General features: G+C 46.4%; 1 protein-coding gene across 2 annotated transcripts in view; it reads left to right on the top strand.

Moving 5' to 3' along the window:
- The window catches only part of UTP20 (UTP20 small subunit processome component), a 121,726-nt gene that overhangs the window by 70,736 nt on the left and 34,449 nt on the right, over positions 1 to 16,541 (top strand). For both annotated transcript variants that reach the window (XM_085886897.1, XM_085886898.1), the window contains 12 exons: positions 242 to 384; positions 531 to 628; positions 3,334 to 3,626; positions 5,203 to 5,342; positions 5,841 to 5,997; positions 7,940 to 8,038; positions 9,107 to 9,274; positions 9,416 to 9,579; positions 10,065 to 10,203; positions 15,171 to 15,287; positions 15,488 to 15,658; positions 16,289 to 16,420. In XM_085886897.1, the coding sequence (XP_085743023.1) occupies positions 242 to 384; positions 531 to 628; positions 3,334 to 3,626; positions 5,203 to 5,342; positions 5,841 to 5,997; positions 7,940 to 8,038; positions 9,107 to 9,274; positions 9,416 to 9,579; positions 10,065 to 10,203; positions 15,171 to 15,287; positions 15,488 to 15,658; positions 16,289 to 16,420 (1,821 nt within the window). The remainder of the gene's footprint in view (positions 1 to 241; positions 385 to 530; positions 629 to 3,333; positions 3,627 to 5,202; positions 5,343 to 5,840; positions 5,998 to 7,939; positions 8,039 to 9,106; positions 9,275 to 9,415; positions 9,580 to 10,064; positions 10,204 to 15,170; positions 15,288 to 15,487; positions 15,659 to 16,288; positions 16,421 to 16,541) is intronic.

The following is a 16,541-nucleotide window of genomic DNA, read 5'->3' as shown; positions in this document are numbered from 1 at the left end:
ATGTAATAATGTGGGTGGAGGCGTATCTTGCGACATCGGAGTGTCGTTCTCGTTTTGGTTTTGAGATTTCGATCAGGAAGATGAGCTTTCTTCGTGGCTCTTTTTTTACTGACTCGTTTCCATGACAATTTATACCTCGAACTCGCCTGGTACGCACGTTAAGGTGAATTACATGATGTGTCAGTCAAAACTTCATGCCAGGCCCGTCAAAATACCAACTTGGTCCGTCCATCTCCCACAGAATGAAAATATCCTCGTAAATGCCGGGATTGAATTGCTCAGAGCCATTTGCCGTCAGTTGCCATGGAAACAGTATCTGCCGATCCTGCGGCGATATCAGCATGGACTCCACAACAAGAAAATTTCTTTGCGGCTGTCTATCAGGTATGCTTCGGATTGTGAGCCTTCCGTTTGTGATCTGCCCACGAAGTCTTCGCCACAGGTGCCGCCATTTTTCCGTCACTTGAAGTACGGTATGGACGGTCGTTGTTCCTGGGTTAGCCAAGTTTTCATTGATCTTTCCTCCTTAGGCTGTTGGTTGCTGTGCTGGATGCATTTCATTTTGACCATGAAACGCTGTTACGTGAGGAGGAGGAGGAGGAGGAGGAGAGAATGAAGTCTTCAGCAGGTGAACAAAACCACAAACCTGTCACCTGTGATGTGACTTTTTTTTTTTTCTACTCAATGTCAAGGCTCATATAAGAGCAAACGCACAAATCACACAATAAGGGGGGTGGGAGAAGGAAGCACAAAAGAGTGGGGAACAGAGGCATGAGGAGATATGGGGTGGGGAACACCGGGTAAACATGATTGGCACTACAGGGACTTTCAGGATGGAAAGCAGGGAATTTGAAGGACGTGGGTTTGGGGTGGATTAGTGGGGTTAGAAAAGATCGTGGTTTTGTATGGGGGAAGACAGGCGGTGGTGAACAGCTGTTTTGAAGACCTGGGGGGAAGAGTGGGATTGAAGAGAGGGTGGGAGTTTGTTCCAAAGTCAGGAAAAAAAGGGCAATTAAAGGGTGAAGGTGAGCATTGATTCTTGATTTTGGTAGTTTTTACCAGAAGGGAGTTTCTGGCGGACCTTGAGCACCCTGCGGAAATATGGGCAGGGGAGAGATATATATTGCAGGCAGAGCAGGGGGGGGGGTGAGGCTGGAGAGAAGACTGCAGAAGACAGAAAGACTACCGACCTGCCTGCGGTGAGAGGCCCAAAGATTCAGGCTCACCGTGGGAGATGCCAATGATCTAAAATGCCTTGGTTTCCACAGTGGGAACCTGAGAAAGGTGAAAGGCGGGATCACCAGCCCAGAGGGGAGAGCAGTACTCCATCAGGCTGCGGATGAAAGTTTTGTAATGTGGTCATGAGCTCAGGTGGGCCGAGGGAGGACTTTGCACAACGGAGGATTCCCAGTCCGTGACTGGCTTTGGAGGCCAGGTTGGAAATGTGGCTTTTCCAGGAAAGGTCATTGCAGATAGTGAGACCCAGAAGCTTGAATGAAAGGACTTCTTCCAGAGGATTGTTGAGAAAGTAGATGGGGGGAGGGGGGGTTCCAGACCGTCTTTTCGGAGAGACATTGTGAGTGTGTGAGATTTGTCCAGATTGAAAGACATGTTCCACGTGTTGGACCAGTTTGTGATTTTATCCTGATCTGCAGTGAGCGAAGAAGTTGCTGCATGCCGGTCTGAGGGATGACCGATGGTACGGCAGAGGGCGAAGTCATCAGTAAAGAGATAACGATTATTTTCCAGAGAGTCGGAGAGATCAGTGAAGAAAACCAGAAAAAGAACAGGGCCGAGAAACTGCAGCCTGGACAGGAAGAGGGGATGAGAGAACTCCATGCAGGGCCGCATGTTCGCTGTGACGGGAGAGGAAGTCTTCGAGCCAATGAGTGGAGATTGCTTTGGATACCAGAGGAAGAGAGTATGGTGAGCAGGTCGGGGTGCCAAACCATAGCGAAAGAACGTGTTATGTCTCAGGAGATGGCTCTGATCTCAGATCTGGCATTGAGTATCTCCATCCATTGTTGGGAGAGCAGAAGCAGCATATCCACAGTTGTGACCTGGTTTGAATTGAAATCGATGATTGGAAATCAAGCCATTGGAGAAGGGGAAGGATTTGATGTTGGAAGCGATAATGAATTCCATGACCTTGCGGATGATTGGGAGAAGGCTGATTGGTCTGTAGTTGCAGGGATCTGTTTTTGAACATTTTTTATGCAGGGCAGTAAAGTTTGCTGATTTCCAAGCAGATGACAGATGACATTGAGCAAATGAGTGGGTGAGGAGAACAGAGAGAGGGTGAGCAAGAGCAGAGTAGCAGGTTTTTAGGACACGTGGGTTGATGCCGTCTGGACCGGTTGTCGAATCTGAGTCGAGGTTTGACAGCAAGCTCTCCACCTTGTCAGGAGAAAAGGATACAGAGTCCAGGGACAGTTGGGTACGACTGGGTAAGGTTGGTACAGAAAGCGATGGGTTTGGGACACAAGATTTAGGAGCAAAGTTGAGACATTCAGCCTTTTCACGTGCCGTGTCAGTTGTGCAGCCTTTTTGAGGTAAGGGAGGGGATGAAGGGGGAACATACACCAGAAACAGACGTAACTCGATGCCACCGGGATTTGGAGGAGGGATACAGGTTTGAGAGTTCAGACTTGATATTGGAAAGATGTTTTGTGGCTCTCCTGAGGGAGATATTCACTTGTTCCGATCTTTCTGGAAGGAACTGAGATTACCTTCAGTTGGATTTGCCTTCCATGAGGTGGCAGCAAGTTTTTTTTATTATTATTATTTATTTATTTATTTTGGTTCGTGGGTATCAGCAGTGACAACTATTTTCGTTGTGTCTGTGTGTCTGTCTGTTTGTGACTCTCTCTAGAGCATAGCTCCGTGACGTTTGATGCGATCTTGATGAAACTTGGACACAAGCTAGACATCTAGATTGTTTTTTTTTTTCTTTCTCTTTTTTTCATGACAACTGCATCGCCACAACCTCCAGTGTACCAGGGGTGGGAGGAAGGGTATGACCTTTGATAGCAAAATGCCCAGCGTGGAATCCTGCATGTGCTGTTTGTGCCACTGGGTGGTTAAGTCTCTCGTGGTGTACCTGACTATCTTGGTTGAGATAGTTGGTGTTGGATTTTGACCAGTTTTTGTTTGGAGCAAGGAAATGGTTAACAGAACATTTTGGGATTTGATGCCATGCACGGTCAGATGCTTTTGCAATTTGTGAAATGAAAACAATACTTCCCAACAAGATACACAATTTAATTACTCTGTACCATTGGTCGTTCACGTGGTGTTGAATGAAATTTATATATTGGTGCGTGCTAAATGCAGAGGCCAAGACCAAAGATGACCTGACGGAGGTCATCATGAATGAGGAAGAGGGTGCTCCAACAGCGGAGGAAGAGAGAAAAGATGCCAAATCTAACGATTGTTCAGCTGAGCAGACCAAAGCTGGTGAGAATCCTAAAAGGCTTCAAAAGCAGGCTGTTGTCGGGAGACCGGAAGGTCAGGTGGTGCCGAAAGGTTCCTCCTCGGTGCAAAGTGGAAGACGAGCTTCGGAGAAGATTCGGCACACGGTGGAGCGCGTCATCCTGCCGCGTCTGCTCATGAGCATAAGTGCGAAGGTAAGCTTCTTGTATGAAAGGTGAGTGATATCTGAGATGTTGTGTTGAACATGCAGTGGCCTGCCAAAGTATTCACCTCCTCCCCCCCCCACCCCACCACCCACTCTTAAAAAAGTTTTCCCATGTTGATGCCACTTGAGCATATTTCGAATCTTCAGAAACAACTCCAAAGTGATGAAGTTACAACTTAAAAATTAAGCTCCACCACTTATCTAATGAGTTTTAAGGTGAAACTCTCTTGATCAACCAACAAGGAAACATGAAGATCGAGCAGCTTTCCAAACAAGTCAGACATGAAGTGGTGGAGAAGCACCGTTCAGGAGAGGGTTATAAGAAGATTTCAGGAACTCGTTATCCCTTTGAGTACGGTGAGATCCATCATGAAGAAGTGGAAGTGTATCACACCACCCAGACTCTTCCCAGATCAGGTCACCCATTCAAACTCAGCAACCGGACAAGTAGGAATCTGGTTCGGGACATCACTGTGAATCCAACAATGACTTTGAAAGATCTTCAAGGCTCTATGTCCGCGATGGGGGTTAGTGTTCATCAATCAACAGCATCCTGTCCCCTTCACAAAGCTGGCCTCTATGGACAGGTGGCAAGAAAAAAGCCATCAGTGAAAAATATGCATCAAAAAGCCCATTTTAAAAATCAAAGAAGTTTGTGAAAAAGCATCTTAATGATGCTTCAGGCTCGTGGAGAAAAGTTTTGTGGTCAGACAAGACCAAATTTGAACTTTCTGGTCTAAACTCAAATCGTTACGTCTTGTGAACCTGACCGATAGACTACCTCGATACATTCGGAAAAAGAACTTGCAGCAGGGGAGCAATCGTTGACGTCGATGGACAAGACTCATAAAATTGATGCTAAACCTTCGTTCTCGTGAAGCAGCTGGTCATGAAGGAACTCGCCATTATGTATTCTTATTATTATTCTTGTTTTGTGAAGGAACAGTGTTTTTCCTGAAGCACCGTAAATGATTTTCGAAAACTTTCACTTCAGGTGTATTACCTAAAAACTTGACGGATGCTCAGATAAGCACCATGTTCAAGATGGGTGTTAAAACCAATCCAGACAGCTATTGACTGGCTTATCTTACGTCACAGGAGGTTCAGCTGTTGGAAGGAAATGCACTTCCTTTCGCAAGGAACATCAATTGTATCATTTTCTGTGAATCCATTTGGGTGGTCCTTCTCCTTCGTTCACATGCAGCACAAGGCTGTGGGTTGGTGCGGCTGTGCCGCTGATGCAGTTCCCTCTGCTGGTTCGGGCGGGATTTTGTAACTTGTTCAGGGTGCCAGAAATTGCTTGCCTACTTTTCTTGAAGAACACCGTGTGATTAATTTATTTATTAATGTAAACCAGCGAATGGTGGCACAGAACGCCTGTTTGGAATCCATCCGAGGGATGGCGCGCACACATTGATGAATCGCTGCCTGTGAAAAGGTGGTCCTGCAATAGAACTGTAACAGGTTGACAATGCTGATTATGGAGAATTCAGGAAATTTAGATTTGCATTGTGAGCTAACAACTTTCGGGACGAGTTCATGTTCCTGGACCTGTTTTATCGCAGAGCAAAGCCGATTCTCAGCACAAGATGGTGAAGTCTTTTGGGCCGGATGATGAGCTCGTGGCCAGAATTCCACTTGCCCTCTCAGCCGTGCACCTGCTGCAGGCCTTGCCACCCTTTGCACGTGAGCAACAGCTACCAAGGTCGGTGGTTTGTTTTGCTTCTTACATATACATGTGTTGTACTGCATCCCCATGCACTGCGAGGTTCAGCTCCAATAATGCTTTGGCTTGTGTGTACGAGGCGGGGTTGATCAATGGTTTTTCCTTTTACAATTTAGGTTTTGCAGCCACATCGGTCTCGACTACATGATGAGAGCAGGATTTCATTTAGCAACTATCCGTCTCTAGCTTTGTAGCAGGTGGACGGTTAATTTCATGTCCCTTGGTGTAACGGTCGAGTGACGTCGCTCCTCCAATCCCCAAATTTGATACCTCGTCACCAAGAACGTATCTCGTGTACGCAAACATTATAATTCAGATGATCTCAGTGTCACAAGTGACGGGAGTATAAATCGAGACTTCGATTCGAAATATCACCCACGGTGATGAACACGTGACCGTTCATGTTTCGCTTGTTCTCCGGGTCTCTCTGATTGACACAGGGTTTCTGCTGCTCTGTTGACGTGCTTTTTTTCCCAGCATTTTGTTGAAGGTGTGCTTGCTGCTGAGAAACCGGTTGAAAAGGGTGCGAGAGATAGCACGAACAACACTGAGCAAGATCCTCCAGGTTCTTGGCCCTCCGTATCTGTTTTACGTTCTCCGTGAGATGTCTTCCACACTCTCCAAGGGCTACCAGGTGGGCTGTTGGTCTGTTGCGTGTTCCAGCAGTGAGCGAAGTTTTTGTTTTTATTTTTATTTTTATTTGTTTTAACATGTTATTGAGGTCCTGCTGTGAAATTTTCTGTGATGCACATTGTTCAGCGTGCTTCCCTGTTTTCTGGAGGATGAAGGATGACTTGGTTTATACCCCGCACACCCGAAGCGAAAAGCGGGGTTCAGTGATTGGTTCTCGTGTGTGTGTGTCTGTCTGTCTGTCTGTCTGTCTGTCTGTCTGTCTGTCTGTCTGTCTGTCTGTCTGTCTGTCTGTCTGTCTGTCTCTACAAATATCAGTTTCTGATGGAGTAGGAACTTGATTTCAATTGAATGTTTTATTTTGAACATTAATCGAAACGTGAATGTGAAAACGAACCGACGGTTTTGCGCTACTTTGGCTGTGAATTGGTCCCGATTGTGCATGCGCAGAGAGGAGTGAGACAATATCTTCACACTGTCTGACTGTCTGGCAGTTGTTCTTTCACATAGTTACGGGTTTGCCGGCCGGGTCATGAGTGGCCTCTCGAACCGCTTCCTGACCTTTGACCCTGAGGCCAATGAGCCGCGGATAACTCCGCGGCTCGACGGGTTGCGAAGTAATCTAAGACGATTATTTGAAGAAGGGTCCTCACATCCAATTCCTGCATTACCTTTCTGTTGAATTAATCCCCCCCCCACCTGATAAGGACCCGTGCTCTCAATGCCCCACGCCTATAAATCAAGAACGGCTGAGCTAAACCGTAAGTAGGATGTCAGCTAGTCTGGCCACAGTGAAACTGCAGGGCAAGACTCTCATCCATCATTTTCACACGAGTATCTAACCAGCAGAGAGAAGGAGAGACACTCGGGCAGGTTGGAAATGAATGGTCATGTTAACAAGCGATGTCGGGTCCTAAAGGGAAGTCTTATCTTTAAATATGCAAGCTCCTTAGATGGTCACCTTACCATGCAACTACGGACATCGGCACCTCGTCCACGCAAAAGGGTCACACATATGATGTCAGTCACATGGTTTGACAGCCACGTTGGATTAACCCTAAAACTTATTAAAAAATCTTCTTCTCCAGAACGGCTGGACAGATCGAGGGGAAACTTTACACACATGTTCCCCAAGCCTTGGGGATACCAGGGTATTCATGAGTGATATGTCACATGGTCTGGCAGCCATGTTGGATTGAGCAAAAATCTAAAATTCTTTCTCTTGAACCGCTTGATCAATCAACGTGAAATTTCACAATTATGATCTAGTAGTGATGGGGTATATGTGTGTTTTAAATTTTGAACCTGATCCAGAGGTGGATTAAGATTTTTTTTAAAATTGGGGGGGGGGGAGAGTTCCTTGGCACAAGAAATATTGTACCCCATGTTATTTTCGCCCAAAAAGAGGGCTCCATGTTGGTCTTGCACTCGCTTAGCCGATGTTGCTTTTGACTCGACTGCAAAGAAAATCCGGAGGAATTCCCATGTTTTATTGCCTTTTTCCCTGCTTGGAAGAATAATAATAATAAAAAAGCCATGTTAAGGCGTTTCATTACCAATGGGCTTTTGCGATTGCTTGCCAAAGCAGCCATTTGGTTGGAGGACTTGTTTGAGTGCTTAAGGCACTTGGCGAGCGCTCTACAAGCTGATTGGTAATGGAACACACCTTTGTACTTTTATCTACAAGCTCATTAGTAATGGAACACACCTTTGTACTTTTATCTACAAGCTCATTAGTAATGGAACACACCTTTGTATTTGCAATGGTTTGTTCAGTTAGCAAGTTTTTAAATTTTTTAAATATATTTTTTTGTACACATACACGAGGATCATGGAAGAGCTAATTTTTCTTGTAGAGCGCTTGCCTGCACGGGAAGCAATCACATTTTGGGTTTGATGGACTCCATGGTAAGCTTTTTGCCGTCTTGTTCATGTTGCTTTTACAGATTCACGTCCTCATGTTCACGCTCCATGCCTTGTTAAATGGCTTACAGAGCAGACTTCAGCACGGGGACCTCGACACGTGTGCAAAGTTGATACAGGAGGTGAGTGGAACCTCAAACCTGCAGTCGTTTCCATGCTCTCATAATTGAGGGTTTATCCACTTTTAATTATCTGGACAGTTATCTTCTTCTGAAAATCATGCACGGTCTTGATTGGTTTCAATTTGCACCAGTACCTGCCACCACCCTCCACTTTTCTGTGCTCCAGGTGAAATTTGTATGATATTTGTGTCCCAACGTAGGCCTCCATCGGTATTGACAGTATACTGCAATTAAATTGTGCCAATTACCCTGGTGAGGTCGTGATGTCACGTGGTGGGGTTAACCCAATCGAATACGAGTTATTCCGCGCCAGGTCCACCACAAACGTGTGTGAACTTGGATCGAATATGTCAGAACAGGCAACTGCATATCGAGCATTTGGTGTTCTGCCTTCAAAACCGCATTTTCGCCTCCACGGTGCCCCTTCCGTGCAACTTAGCTCAAATTGCTACGTCCCTCCAAACTGCACCAAACAACATGGATGACCATAAATCCCTTGCGCGTTTTTACGGAAGAGTTCAGCCTTTAACTCGACCTCAAGTTCCATCAAATGTCTCACCTGACCCTTTCAAACGACCCTGGCCCCTCCCGACCATGTGCCAGATGCATGGCTGCTTGGTGGGAAGAGCTCTGCACAGCGCAGCGCAGCATGGCTGCTTGGACAAAAGTCCAGAAATCTTGGCCCTCCCTTGACCTTCAAACAAAAGTATTGCAGGAAGTGGGGAATCTTTGACAACTACCTCGTCACGCTCGAGCTCAAACCTACCGATCGACGTCCATAACGTGTTGAAGCGTACTCCCGCCGGAAAGTCACTTGGATTTTTAGCGACGTTGGGATCCTGGCGAAATATCTCTTACATGGTACTCGGTGGGATTAAATGTCAACATTTGGATTTCTCTTTTCCTGTCTTTTCTCTCTTATTATATACACGACAATGTTTCACTCTTCCTGTTTGTTCCCCACACAATGACTGTTGCAGTCTGTGTCCACCACGGTGCCCACTCCTCTACCACGGTGTTGGTTCTTCCTCCCCTCTGCTCTCCTCCCCCCCCCCCCTTTTCTGTCAGACGTGCAACCGTGAGCTGTTTGGAGATATCGCAGAGACAAAACGAGTTCCAGGAATCCTGCGCCGTGTGGTTGAGGCGCGAGCCTGCCGCAGTTACGCCGTGTACCAGACTCTGTCACGGTTCCTCAGCTGCGGTCTTCTCACCAAACTCATCTCTCCACTCAAAGAAGTAAATTGGTACCACTGACTACTGCACTTGTTCTCCAATGTTGCCATGATTGCGCATCTTGAGTTTGCACAGCAACACAACTTTAAAAGACTGTGAAGGGTTTGAGGTTCATTCCCACCCCCACGTCTTCCCACACCAAAGGTCGTCGATCGTACAGGAAAGTATGAAACCATTGCCAAAGTCCAGGAAGTGCTGCGGCGAATCGTTCAGGGTCTGATGGAGAACACGGCCATTGGATTTGAAGACCTGATCCTTCTAAGCCACAGCTTGGTGACCCAGAGTCTCCCCTTCCTTTCTGGAAACAGGTGAGAATGGAGATTGAAGTCCAGGTGAGCGGAAGCAGATGGATCGAGTTTTGTTTGTTTGTTTGTTTGCTTGTTTATTTATTTATTTATTTATTTATTTTGAATTGCATGCTCACTGTCGACCTTCTTCCTTTTTTGTTTTCTAAGTTTTTTCCTGTTTAAACTGCCCAAATGTCAGGCCCCAAATGGGCTCGTTTTTGGCCCTCCCTGTGTGTTTTGCATGAAAAGGTTTTAGTAACCGTTGAAGTATTCTCCATCTTCTCTGACCAGTGATGTATTTGTCGTTCACTGTGAAATGGATTAGATAATCACCTCGTTAACCAGAATTGAACGATCCAAATTGGATTCGGAAAAATAAATTGCTGTAACTGCACTCGAGGCACTAAGTGCCGGTAAGGTATTGAAAAGAGTTTAACTTTGGAATAAAATTTAAAAAGGGATTTCTAATTTGTGCGTACTTGTAATGATAACGTGCACTCGTCTAGGAAGGGAAGAAAGAAAGAGACCAATCAGGAGAAGCCCAAGAGCTGCCTGTTGCTGCCCCCATCACCCAAGCGTGGAGGGGAGATTGCTGTCGTCGGTGTGAAAACCAACTCACACGTGATGGTGGAGTTTGGTTTGCAGGTGAGGTCCTGCAGGAAGAGATGCCGAAAAGCAGGTTGGGAAAGATGTGTTTATTTATTTATTTCTGTGTGATGCCACATTTTCATCGGAAGCATTTTGCCACCCATTCAAAGTTGTCTGGAGGGGCTGCTCTACAATCTGAGCCAGCGTCACTTTTAAGGATCTGAGGACCAGGCAGGGCAGATTCCCTCCTCTCTGAAGGTGATGAGTGGGCCTCCTGGGTTTTATTCAACAATTCTGTAGTCACGTGCCAAGTATCCTTTTCCTTTCTCTTTTCCTCCGATGAAGGTTGAAGCCCGAAAAGGCTTCTCCTTCATTCACGACGGATCAATTTACCATTTATGATATTTTATTTCCTATTTGCTCAGTCCCCTTAGACCTTGGTTTTTCAAACCCGGGGGCACGACCTCAAGTGGGGTCGCCGAGCAAATTTCGTGGGGTCGCGGACGTCCGCTTGCAGCGAAAAAAAAATTTGTCTATTTTCGATCGGTGTTCACTTTTACGGGATGTAATATAAACGGTTCGTTCAAATAAAAGTATGGGAACCGGCGCAACATGAAATTTGGAATGGGATCCAGCCGATGCGCGGGCTCGCTGAAGGGCGGTTCATTTTGGCGGGAAATTCGTGGTTTGATCCACGGCCTCTCAGACTCAGACTCTGACTCTATCATTAATGTCTATTCACGTACGACTCGAGACCTTATTTGTGATGGCAGCACCGGCCACCAGCAAATCTCGAACGTTCTTACCAGGATAAATTTCTGGACCTTGGATTTTACTACATGGTGGATAAAAGTGGGGCACAGAGGCCTCAGTGTGTGATTTGTTTTGAAGTGCTTTCTACGGAGTCTATGAAACAAAATAAGTTGCAGAGGCATTTGACTACAAAACATGTGCATTATCAGAATAAGGCGAGAGCGTTCTTTGAGAGGAAACTTCTTGCACTCAAGAATACGCGTCTTGACAGAGAGGGTACATGCCATCAGACCAATTCTCGGGCATTAGAGGCCTCGTATCGAGTCTCGCTCCATGTTGCCAAGACTAAAAAGCCTCACTCCATTGCAGAAGAACTCGTGCTGCCATGTGCAAAGGACATGGTATTGGGGAGGAAGCGGCGAAGAAACTGGCAGTTATACCCCTCTCTGACAACACCATCCAACGCAGAATTGAAGATACCAGTACGTGCCCGTTAAAACAATATATATAAAAAAAATATTGAAACCGCGACCAAGAAAAAACAAACACACAGGCCATTCCATTGCTCTGGCGTGCCCGTACGTGCGTGGCCCGGAAGTTCGCATATCGCAGTCACGATTATTCGCAATTTAGTTTTAATGGCCAATTATTCAATTAGCGCCAACGTATTTTTCCTTTTCGCAATGTCATCAGAAGGAAAAGCACAGAGAAGAGAAGAGAAAAAAAAAATTACTTCCTGCTTCGGAGCATACCAGCACTCTGATGTTACCGAAATTTATGCACCGTCTAATATGAAAACGATCATAACTTGGGGCATTGTATTTATCTATAAATGCGCAAAAGAAATCGAGAAATTATTAGAATACACGAAGTCATCATTATCCGGAAGTCCATACGTTGTAACCTGTAATGGGGAACGCAGCTGAGCTTCCCTTCCCCCATCGGCCACGCCCACGCAGCAACGTATCTTGTCATTGGTTGTTAAATAAATGGCCATAACTTGGGAAGCACTTGTCCGATTAATATCAAACCTTGAAAAGGCACATCCTCAGGTCCCCAGCAATATATCTGGCAAGTTTCAATTAGATCGGACTAGTGTTTGTCGAGAAACAGCGGTGACACACACACACACACACACACACACACACACACACACACACACACACACACATTGCTGGAATTATAGATGGATGAGTCTGGACGTAACGGCTCAGGTCGTACAGACGATCAAGGAATCGCCGTGGCACGCCATACAGTTGGACGAGTCCACTGATATCGCATAGTACGCGCAACTCATCGTCTGGGTCCGCTTCATCAAGGCTGAGAATTTTGTCGATGAGCCTCTGCTCATCAAACCATTGGAGGCCATCACCAAAGGCGAGGACATTTTTGGGAAAGTAGAGCAGTTTTATCGTGACCATGATCTGGACTTCGGAAAGTTGCTCGGTTCTACAACGGACGCACGCCAGCAATGTTCGGAGTGCGTTCTGGATTTAAGGCTAAATTGCTTGAGGTGGCTCCTCAGACCTCCATGGTACACTGCATAATTCACTGAGAAGCGCTCGCCTCTCGTACTTTGCCAGAAACCTTGCCGAGCGTGCTCTCAGAAGTCGTAAAAATGGTGAATCGCATCAGATCGAGCGCCCTCAACACAAGGTTATTCAGGCTATTCTGCCAGGAGATGGACGCCGACCATAAGAATTTACTATTCTACACTCAAGTCAGATGGTTATCTCGAGGAAACCTTCTTCTGCGAGTTTACGAGCTCAAAGATGAACTGGAGGAGTTCCTACGCACACAAGGGAAAATGTCATGGTAGCGTTGCTCGAGTCGGACTCTTGGCTGTCAGAACTGTGCTATCTCGTTGACATCTTTGAACGTCTCAATGTCCTCAACCGCTCCCTCCAAGGCAAAGACGCCAACCTCATGATTTTTCACGACAAAATGAGCGGATTTCTGGCGACTCTAAAATTACTCGCAGACAGAGCAGCTCTTAAGCGCTTCAGCCTTTTCCCCCGTCTGTTGGAGCATCTAGCGACCTGCCAGTACGATGATACTGAGCTCGACAGTCTTTCTGGGGAGATAGCACGTCACCTTCAGTCGCTCATTGAACAGTTCGAGCACTATTTCCCTGAGCTGGATGTGCAGTCCTTTTCTGTGGTTCGGGACCCTTTCACGGCTCCATTGAACTCGATTGCTGATGAAGATGATACAGCACAGGAAGAGCTTGTACAGCTCCAGCAGGATTCAGGAGCGCAGGCTCTTGCGCGGACGAATTCGTTGTCGACATTCTGGTGCAAAATGCTGCCGTCGTACCCGACCCTGTCACCGCGCGCCATTAAGGTTCTCATGCCATATCCTTCATCATACTTTTGTGAGCAGTCGTTCTCCACCATGGTCGTGATTAAAACAAAGTACAGAAATCGCCGAGAAATGGAGCATGATATGATCCTGGCATTGTCATCTACTTCTCCACGAATAGAGAAGTTGGTTTCTGAAAAACAGGCTCATCATCCTTCTCACTGATATGTCGAAATGTCATTCGGACTAAACTTTTGAAACATTCAACTGTACTATTTGGATACTGTCGGCTATTCTCCGTTTACACGTGTATGAAAACATGACTATGGTGAATAAAGTAAACAGTAAATGTTCTTGTGTCATATGAAATCTTATCTTATATATTATGAATTGGGTTTTGAATCTTTTGGGTCGCGCAATGGAGAGGTTCTGAAATTGGGTCGCCACTAAAAAAAGTTTGAAAACCACTGCATTAGACTGACCAACTTCTCTTTTTTTGGGGGGGGGTGGTTTTTTTGTATATGGAGTCGAGGCTCGTGGAAGAGCAAGAACACTGAACGAATGAGGAAGCACCAGGATAAAAGGAACAGTACAGAAAGAGAGTGGGGGGAGGTGCACTCACAGCTGAGTTGAAGGACAAAATAGAGGGAGACTTGGATAAACACTAGGTGTGGGGAAGATGCATGGGATGGACAACATGGATACAGAAGCAAGCTCTCAGGGAGGAAAACTGGAAACTTGGAAGGAGTGGGGCTGGTTGGTTAACGGAGATAGAAAAGAACGAACAATTCGCGACGATCTGAGATGGTGATGGAAAAGTTGTCTCGAAGACCTGGAAGGAAGAATGCGATTGAAGAGGGTGTGTAAGTTGAATCCACAGGTGGGGGGAAAAAGAGGAACAAATGAGGGGAGGTGAGCAGTGATCCTAGATTTCAGTAGCTCCACCAGAAGGGCGATGATCGTGGAGATAAGGCATGGAAAGGGTAGTGGGTGCAAGACCCAAGACCAGAAAGGAGGCGGTAAAAGACGGAGAGACCAACGACCTGTCTGCGATGTGAAAGTGATTGACCCATCGAATCAGCTTCAGCGTGAGAGATTCCAGTGATCTTTAAGATTTTGGTTTCTACAGCATCAATCTGGCCAAGATGTAAGGCAGAGAAGCCAGCCCAGAGGAGAGAGCATTATCCTATCAAGCTGCAGATGAAGGCCTCGGCGACGCAAAATCGGCGGCTGGCTTTGGAGGCGAACTTTGAAATGTGGTTTGCCCCAAAAAGATCATGGCTGATCGTGAGACCGAGGAGATTGAATGACTGAACTTGCGGAAGAGGATTGTTCAGAAAGTCGATTTGAGGGTTTGCCAGACGGTCCTTTCAGAGAGGGATGGTGAGGGTGTGAGATTTGTTAGGATTGAAAGACGTACCATACTCCAAGTGTTTGAGCAGCTTGTTTGTTGTTGTTTTTTTGTTTTTTTTCATGGTTTGAAGAGGGAACAGGATGCAGCCTGTATATCTGAAAAAATGAGGCATGTCACGGCAGAGGGTGATGTCATCAGCAAATAGATCAAGGGGATCTTCCAGAGTGTCAGAGAGATCATTTATGAGGATCAGGAATAGCACTGGGCCCAGAACACTGCCTTGGGGGCACTCCAAGCTTAACAGGGAGAGCAGATGAAAGAATTCCGTTGAGAGCCACACTTTGGCTGCAAGAGTTGAGGAAGTCAGGAAGCCATGTGTAGAGTTTGCCTTGGATTCCATAGGCAGACAGATTGGAGGGCAAGGCGGATGCCGGTCTGTATCAAAAGGACGAGATATGTCCAGAGAGCCTGCACTGAAGTCATATCTGACCTTCAGGGCATCAATCCATTGTTGGAAGAGCACTCCCTTTTGGGAGCTTAGAAACCAAATGGGGTGAGTCTCGTGATTATGTGGGGTCAGACTGACTGAATGACTGACTATTGTGTTTTATTTCAGGTCCTTAAGTGCAGCCTCAGAAAAAGGAAGCTCATGGGCTCGAACAAGAAGGCCCTGGAGATGTTGGACCCTTTTGTGCCGCTGCTTTGCAACTGTCTTGAGTCTCAGCACATTCCGGTGATTAGTGGTCCTTCTTCCTGTATGGCAATACAGATATCCTCACTGATGGTGTTGGAAACATTTGATTTGATAACCCTGTACGTGGGTCCCATTCGAAGGAAGGGGAAAGATTGAGGGTATAAATACATGATGCTGGGGACCCCGTCAGCCATTTTGTTTTGCACCTGATTCTCATTCTGCTTGTTATTACGTTCCAGGTTATTACGTTGTCTCTCTGTTGCCTCGAGTGCGTGCTGTCGTTCGAGATTCCTGCACTGCACGAATCTTCCGTGGCGCTGACGCGTCATCTCTTTTCCCTGCTCAAGAATTACGCTTCGACTGGTGCAGGCGTTGGGGACAACTTTGTTTTGGTTCTTTCCTGTTTCAAGGTTTGTTTCGATCTTTCTTTCTGTAGTCTTCAAAACTCTGAGCATGCTTGTTGGTAGTCCCACAGACATCCGTTTCTCCTTCATCATTGTCATTGTGTGAAGCATTTACTCTTACCTTTTTGATGAATGGTGGGGCTCGCAGGATCGCTTCAAGGTATTCGCCTCTGAGCTGCTTCGCCTGTGTTCGAATCTTGACCCGTCTATAAACTGTTATAATCCTGGTGTTCCCCATGCAGGGTGAGGCATCACTGTGTGCGCTATCTCCCTGGTGGACGTTAAACTGGGTGTTCCATGTGCCAACATTAGTTGGTGGACTTTAAAATTAAAAAAAATCCCATGGCGTCTGCCGTGATGTGTAGGTGAGTTATCACCGGCACCCTGAACAAATTTTACATTTCGACTCTCACCGACATCAGCAGCAGAGCTGCATCCCCAGTAAATGATGCTACCCACAATAATGTCCTGCGTGCAAAGGAACAAGAAGATGAGCGTTGAGTGCATAATTTATACCGGCCTCGAGATGTTTGCCACCGAGTGACGAGCAGGACCGTGTATTTTGTGTTTCCTATCGAGTTGTGAATTCTCACGAACCCGAAAATGGAACTCTTGATTGCCGCTTGCTCCCTGCAGACGATCACTGCCATGTTGCGGAATAGGAAGTGTGATGACCTGTCTGAAAATCAGCTGCAAGTGCTGCTGGGATATGTGGAGGAAGACGTGCACGATAACTCCAGGCAGGCCACGGCCTTCAGCCTGCTCAAGGTCTGTTTTTAGTTGGGTCCTCGGGTTGGAGGACCGTTTTCTCTTATCCAAGTGCTGACTGTTTGGCAGGTTGTGTCATCTGTTCTCACATCTTCTACTGAAGAACATTTTGTGGGCTTTT

Source organism: Eptatretus burgeri, chromosome 6 (genome assembly GCF_056783735.1).
Source record: "Eptatretus burgeri isolate ZD-2024b chromosome 6, Ebu_testis_v1, whole genome shotgun sequence".
Taxonomy (NCBI): domain Eukaryota; kingdom Metazoa; phylum Chordata; class Myxini; order Myxiniformes; family Myxinidae; genus Eptatretus; species Eptatretus burgeri.
Note: the sequence above shows the minus strand (reverse complement) of the source record. Positions and strands in the feature narration are given on the sequence as shown.